The sequence below is a fragment of the Tenrec ecaudatus genome, chromosome 4, assembly GCF_050624435.1.
Source record: "Tenrec ecaudatus isolate mTenEca1 chromosome 4, mTenEca1.hap1, whole genome shotgun sequence".
In the NCBI taxonomy this organism is placed as follows: Eukaryota; Metazoa; Chordata; class Mammalia; order Afrosoricida; family Tenrecidae; genus Tenrec; species Tenrec ecaudatus.
In genome coordinates, this window is record NC_134533.1 from 183,009,811 (window position 1) to 183,017,418 (window position 7,608).

General features: G+C 45.1%; 1 protein-coding gene across 1 annotated transcript; it reads left to right on the plus strand.

Annotated features, from left to right (window-relative positions):
• Positions 1-6,904: 6,904 nt before the first annotated feature.
• On the plus strand, positions 6,905-7,210 carry LOC142447237 (large ribosomal subunit protein uL13-like). The gene has a single exon (XM_075548943.1). It carries the CDS (start codon positions 6,905-6,907, stop codon positions 7,208-7,210), a length of 306 nt encoding a protein of 101 aa, XP_075405058.1.
• The last annotated feature ends 398 nt before the right edge of the window (positions 7,211-7,608 follow it).

Here is a 7,608-nt window from a genome sequence, read left to right on the forward strand (position 1 = left end):
TCCTGGAGTGTCGCTAGGGGTCTGCGTAGACTCCACAGCGGTGAGTTTGGTTTGAGTTGTTGTTTTCACCTAGTTTTGTATGTGAAAGTAAGCCGAATGCGATGGTCTTGCTTCTAAATGGCTGTTGCAAACTATCCCTGGTTTGGGCATTCCCCGTGGACCTTAAGCAAGAGTGGGGACTTCAAGTTGATCTTGGTGACTCACTTTCCCATAATGCAGAAGACTAGAGGGACCGGCGTGCTGCTCCTGGTTTGGGGAGATGCCAATGCTCTCGATGCTCAGTTCTCTCCCCAAACCAATGAAACCAGGGTCCCTAGGGACTCAATTCAAACGCAAAACCCGCCAAACGCACTCCTATGGAGTCCATGGTGACGCATAGCGACCTGTCACACAGGGTAGAGCTGCCCCGGTGAGTTTCCAAGACTGTGACTCTATGAGTGTCTCCCTCAGGGATGACACTCAGGTGTCAGCGTTTTTCCCCCAAACAGTTTTACCAGCATGTCATTCAGATAGCATGCAATTCAATAGTTTAATCACATCAAGAAAAATTGTACAATCATCACCGCAATCTGTGTCAGAACATTTTCTTCATTCTTGTACTCACCCTTAGTAGCTCCCCATTCCCCCCAACTGTCCCGGCCACACCCACAAGTACCATTCCTCCCATTACTGTCTCTGTAGATTTGCCCACCCTGGATTTCAGCTACAGAAAGCATGAAAAACAAACAAAAAAAACCTAACGAGAATCACAAAGCAAAACAGAAAAACGTCAATAGAAAGAAAGCAGAAGATATTTAAAAACTAGAACAAATTGAAGAGGAGCATAAGTGGATTGTTGGAGTACAGTTAAGTTGAAATTTTGCACTCTATCATTTGATCTCCCTTGTGATCAGTATATATATATTTAAGTTTTCGAAGTCATTCCAAGAGTGCAGAGAAATGGGAGAAGCAGTGCTTCTGGCTCAATAGTTCTGGGAAGGGGCCCGATTCTGCATTTCTAATAAGCCTGCTTTCCAGGGCTGCTAATGCCACCGGTGTGGTCTGGGGATCACAGCACCATATGCTAATTTTCATAGTGTGCCCACATGAATTAGAAAGTCATTTAAGGAGCAGCTTTACTCGTCATAAAATCGAGGATTTGGCTTGGTCACCTTGGAGTTGACAGTGCCACTCCAAAATGGCATGTTTTATTGCCAGCCAGGTCAGGAGTCACGTGTGTTCCTTAAGGGACCAGATCATGGTCACCTCCACTTATTAAGGATGGAACTGTCAGGCTGTGGGGAAGCGCTAGAGAAGGAGCCTGCTTTTCCCGGGGGAAGAACTGCTCAACCTGTTCTGTGTGTGCAACAGAACTGGACAGGCTGTTTACTTAAAATGCCAGAGGGCCCCCCACCTTCAGTGGTCCCAAGTGGGGTCATTGGGAGTATGAAGCAGTTGCCGCTCAGTCATTGAAACCCTTTGGGGGTCAGGGTGGAACTGCACTCCGTGGGGTTTTCTATGGCTGCTTTTTGGAAGCAGATTACCAGACCTTTCTTCCAAGGTGCCTCTGGGTAGACTTTCCGTTAGTAACTATCTTATCTTACCTGTGTGCACCACCCAGAGACTCCAGTCATATTGAATGTTTGCTATGGGCCAGGCATTGCAGCACATGCTTTGGACATGTGGTCAGGAGAGACCAGACCCTGCGGAAGGGCATCGTGCTCGCTAAAGCAGAGGGGCAGCGAAAAAGAGGAAGCGACTCAGCGAGATGGATGGACATGGTGGCTGCAACAGTGGTTCAAGCATCGGAACAATTGTGAGGATAGTGCAGGACCAGACAGTGTTTCATCCTTTCATCCATAAGGCTGACTTGTGGTCTCCTAACAACCACCACCCCAACCGCAACCCCAACAAGAGACAGTGTGCTGGTGATCTCATACTGAGGAATTCACTTCATCTTCACATTGATCCAATTTACAGATGAGAAAACGTAAAGGTCATTGCACCAAAGTCACCGATTACAAAATTAGAACTAGGGGTTCTAGTATGAGGAAATTCAAGAGTTATCTATGGAAGCCCCTATTCAAAGATCTTATTAGGAAAAGGAAATGGGGAAGCAGCCACAGGGATAGTGGTCAGGGAAGTCAAGATTCACAGCTAGAGAGGCTGCCTCCACATCGCAGACGTCAAACCAATTCATTCTGATGAAGTGGACTAACTCCAAGACGACCAGGAATCCACACCCAGGGGACTGGAGCCCAGCTCTGGGAAAGGCTTTTGGGGTTCCTCTTGGGACAGAAATAGTACAGCCTAAATGATGACTTGCTTGCTGGAACTAGATCAGGGTTCCTCAATGCCTGGGGATATTTTCAGTTGTCATGCATTGGGGATGGGTGTGCTGCTGGCATCTGGTGGGTGGAGCCTAGGGATGCTGCTCAACATCTCATGATGCACAGGGCAACACCCACAAAAAATAATTATCTCATACAGAATCTCGATATTGCCAGCCTGAGGCTGAGAAAGATAGGTAATCATCTCATATTCATGTGGTCATGAACAAAGTCAGTGATGAGAGGGAAGGAGATTCACACAGTATGGGGGAGGGACCCCAGAAAGAAATCATATACACTGCAAAAGAGGACACTCAGAAGAATCGATGTGTGCTCTGCTCCGTCTCCAGAGAATGGCTCTCCTTAGAGGCAATGATCCATTCTCCTTGCTCTCTGCCCCAAAGGGTGTGGAATGCAGGGTCCTCTCTTTTCAAGGTCCTGCTAGCCGGGGATGCAGGATGCGAGCCATTCTGGGAGCTGGGGGAAGTCTGTTTGAAGATGTTTTATTCTGGGAAATGAAAGGGGGGAGACAATGGCAAAGAAAAGAGACAAATTGTTCTTTTGATTCCAAATAAATGCTTGTTTTCTGACGCTGCCTGAATTTAAATGGTCTTCAGCTTGACTGTGAAATTAACACCTCTTGGAGGTTCATTGTGGGGGTGGGGTGTCATTCACACCACTTCCAAGCTATTGTCTGTCTGGAATGCAGAGCCACAGGGGCACCTGGCCTGCCCCTTACCAGTGCTTCCTTCTGCATCTCTTTCCCAAGAGTCAGACCCAGCTCTCAACTGAGGCCTGTTTCCCACACCTTTCTCTCATCCATAAAGTAATTTGGCTGTCTCTTTGACCTTGAGCCATAACCCTGTAGGTTTCTCAGCCTCATTTTCTTCCTCTCTAAAATGGGGGCACCTAAGAAAATCTTTAAACTTTGAAACAAATTCTCCCCTGAAGTTTTCTTAAAACCTAACAATCATTTGGCTTACCCAGTAAAGAATGTCTGGATTGTGCTCTTTCTGAACTAGCTATCTGGCACCCAGCTGACAATAGCAACTCAACAGATTAGATAGGAACCTCAGGGGGCAGTGAATTGATTAGTAGGAAGGAAGAAGAGGGTCACATTGGTTCCACAATTTGAAGAATGTAATCAAGATCACTGAGTTGTACATAGAGAAGCTGTTGAATTGGTGGGTGTTCTGCTGTGCATATTCTCATCAACAAGGTTTTTTTTTTAATTGTAGCATTAAATTAGCCTCTTAAGGTCCTTCCCAGGATGTTTTTCCATTTATACCTTGACCGACAACTTGACTGTAGCCCCTAAATGTTTTCCTTGGAAGCTGTGTAATTATTGTGAGCATGAGGCATGTATCGCTCATAGTTAAAGAGTATCTCCTGCAAACCTGGTTCTCTAGTTACTTGCTCGGGTGGGCTGGGGGGTGGGGGTGGGGGGCTTTAGAAAATCTTATAGACCATCCAGGGTCATCTAGACTTGTATCATTTTATTAATCCTTGAATCGGTGACATAAAATTGGGAGGGAATTTGAATTCTACCTTGTAATGAAGCTGCCCTGAAATTAGATTTTAAAAGAATAGTTAGCAAAAGTTCTTGAGAGAGAGAGAGATTTCTATGCAGATCCCCCTTTCTCGCTTTGGAAAGTAAACACTCCTTCTGGACGGTTCTTACAAGTTATCAGAAATCTTTTTGTAAATACTGAATCAATTGTAAGTGCCATCATGAATGTGTACAAATGATTGTTTTTTTTCTTCCTCATCCTAAAAACCAAATAGAATTTGATTTTATCATTGGAATAGTATTGATTAGTTTACCACAGTAGCTAATGCTCTAAGGGGCGGGTGGGGGAGGACTTTCATTGGTGTCAAGTTTTCAGTTACTTCAATTTTACTCTCTTCAAATTGTTAAGGAGGGCATCCCCTGTTATCATATTTATTTTTTATGCAAGATCATTTGGAAATTTCGAATGCTGATAGAAGCTCTTAGTAAATTAAGCTTCTTGACTTAACAACATGAACAACTCACTTCCATCGAATTGATGCCAAGGCATAGCAAGCCTGTAGGGCAGGGTAGACCAGCCCTTGTGGGTTTCCAAGACTAACTCTTCACTGGAATAGAAAGCCTTGTCTACCATTCTTTATTCCTAACTTTTCACTTTGAGAGAAAAGCATACATTTTCACAGCACTTGTAAATAAGTCAGTGAAATAGACTATTCTGAGAGTCTCTGTAATTTTTTTTAATGTTAGAACACTACAAGATAAGCTGTATTATACAACTGTTACTGATGGCAAGGCATAAAGCAGGGTAAACATTTATGGCTAAAAATCTTCCTAAACAGCAACTTTTAAAAGAACATTTTATCAAACCAAGTCACTGCACTTGGTCATTCAACAGCAAGATGGGCTAGTAGCTTATAACAATTCTTACTTCTGATTTTAACTGCTTGTGGAATTCTGCTCAGACATCTCAAGCTTAAATATAAGAATAGAATAAGATGCTTCCCAAAGAGCTCTTCCCCTGTAGGAGGACATCACAAGGAGCAACCAACTGATTGGTTGGTAGTTGTTGGCCAGAGTGAAGTTTCAAGGATAGGGTCTTGAAAAAATGAATAGACGTATATGATAACATATATCCACATTAATTATTTTTACAGAGGGAGTCACTGGTTAGGCTCAAACCCACTCAATAACTCCACAGAAGCACAGCCGGGCAAATTGCGCCAGAAAGAACAGACTAGGGGGTAGGTTCGTTTTGTCACGCGGGGTCTCCATGACTCCTGGTTGAATCCACTCACTAACAGCAAAGAAAGCATTTCATCTCTTATTACCAGAGAAGCCTATTGAATCTATTTCTCCACAGGTCTTTACTAGGAGCACAAATTCCCTGGCTGCATTAAAGGAATACCTGCAGGAGGTTTCATCTTCAAAATGTTACCACAACCCAAGCAAACAAAATCCTGGCCTGCTTTTCTTTAATCATGTTGGTTACAAATCTAACGCATGGCCAATGCATCAAAACTGAAAGTATAGATGGACACACCCAATGGAAGAAAAAAGAAACCACTTATAATTTTACATCTCAGAAAGAAGCCACCAACTGTCATCCCCCTGCCATCCCTACAGTCCTTACATGGATTCCGAGTCATAGAGCCACCTATGTAGAAGGAGACTGTAAATCTTAACAAGAGCAGACAGCCTCAACTGTCTCCTGTGGAATGATTGGAAGGATTGAACCATCAGCCTTGAAGTCAGCAGCCCCAAGCCTACCCACAGAGCCACCAGCCTCCTTTCCCAGAAATAATTACTGGTAGTTCTTTGGTTATATCTGCAAATCTTAAATTACTTCCTTACTGTCCATTTCTAGATGTGGTACGATTAGACCAAAAGGGGATGCTCCCTCTGAGGCCCTGGGCAATGATAACTGGCACACCTAGAAAAGCCTCAAGATCTTTCACTCTGCAGACCCAGGTGATGCGCCACTCGCCTGATGAGCCTTTCTAGCCCAGAAAGTCTTTGGGAACACAGGAATGTATAGGAAGTGAGTGGGGGTGGTTCCATTGCTGAATGGCCCACAAACCAGCACCGAGTTTCAAAGGTGACATTTGCAGGAGTGCTTTCATCACTGCACCGGATGACTTTTGCTAAAGAAGTGGGTGGCCAGCAAAACAGAAAGGGCTTTCCTTTGAGAAGGGAAAGCAAAAACCTGACACAATGGCAAGTAGAGCTTTAACTCGGTCAGCCTAAAAGTACTACGACATGTAGACTCCCTTAGCTAAAAGGAAATCCAGTGAAGTTGAAAATTTATGATACCCTGCCACCTCAAACTTCTGTTCATAAATACATACACAAGGCTCCTTTAACTAGCAAGTGAGAAAATTCCATTATCTTCTCATGTTATTTTTCCTCAAACTTGTTGAAGCCCCTCATATTAAAAGAGCTCTTGGTAGGAAAAATAAATTGGAAATAATTCAAATGTCTATGGATAGAAAGATGGGCAATTAATTATAGTGTACTCATTCAGTGAAATGTGATAAGCAAATAAAATAAATATAGTACCTTCTAAATAAAACAACAAGATTCCTGGTGGTGTAGCAACTACATGTTAGGTAGCTAACCTCGAGGTCAGCAGTTTGAAGCCACCAGAGGATCCCTGGGAGAAAGACAAAGCTTTCTACTCCTGTAAAAAGTTAGCGTCTTGGAAACCCATAGAGATCATTCTCCCCCTACCCTATGGGGTCGCTATGAGTCAGAATCGTCTTGATGGGAGAGAGTTTGATATTTTTGTTTATGTTATATTCCATTATATATGTTTTGTTAAAGATATAATAATAGATTTCCCAGGTGGCTGCTGAAGATGGCGGAGGGGCAGGTCGTGGCCATCTCCTGGGCCGGCTGGCGGCCATTGTGGCCAAGCAAGTGCTGCTGGGCCACAAAGTGGTGGTGGTGGTGGTGCGCTGTGAGGGCATCAACAGAAACAAGATGAAGTACCTGGCCTTCCTCCGGAAGCGGAAGCACATGAAAACCAACCCCTCCCGAGGCCCCTACCACTTCTGGGCCTCCCCCTAGCTGCATCTTCTGTCGAACCATGCGAGGCATGCTGCCCCACAAGACCAAGTGGGGCCAGGCCTCCCTGGACCAGCTCAAAGTGTTTGATGGGATTGCACCCACCTATGATAAGAAAAAGCAGATGGTGGTTCCTTCTGCCCTCAAGGTGGTGCGACCGAAGCCCACACACAAGTTTGCCTACCTGGACCGCCTAACCCATGAGGTGGGCTGGAAGTACCAGGCAGTGACAGCAACCCTCGAGGAGAAGAGGAAGGAAAAGGCCAAAATCCATGACAGGAAGCAGCAGCAGCTCATGAGGCTGGGGAAACAGGCCGAGAAGAACTAGGAGACAAAGATCAACAAGCACACAGAGGTTCTAAAAACCCATGAACTCCTGGTCTGAGCCCAATAAAGACTTAGTCCTTCACTGGCCTAGCTTGCCCTTCCCCCATCACCATCCTGGGACATGGGGACCCCCTCAGTCACAGCCAGGGCCCAGGTGGCACAGAAAGTGCCCAGATCAAGCTCAGGCCCACAGTGCCCATCTGTGAGGCCTTTCCATGAAGTTTACAGCTACTGGCTGGTTAGCTTTTACACAAACAGCCAGCATCTGCCAGGAACTGAGCTAGAAGACAGGGAGAGAACAAACACACGTGTTGGGCATTGGCTGTAAATACAGGTTCATCACTGTCCTCTGCAGCCAGCGAAACAGGCCTGGAGCTTGTGCAGTGCCAGGTGCTCCTG

Bases quoted from the DNA above. Each gene is read 5' to 3' on its own strand.
- LOC142447237 (XM_075548943.1), top strand. From the start codon at position 6,905: ATGCGAGGCATGCTGCCCCACAAGACCAAGTGGGGCCAGGCCTCCCTG.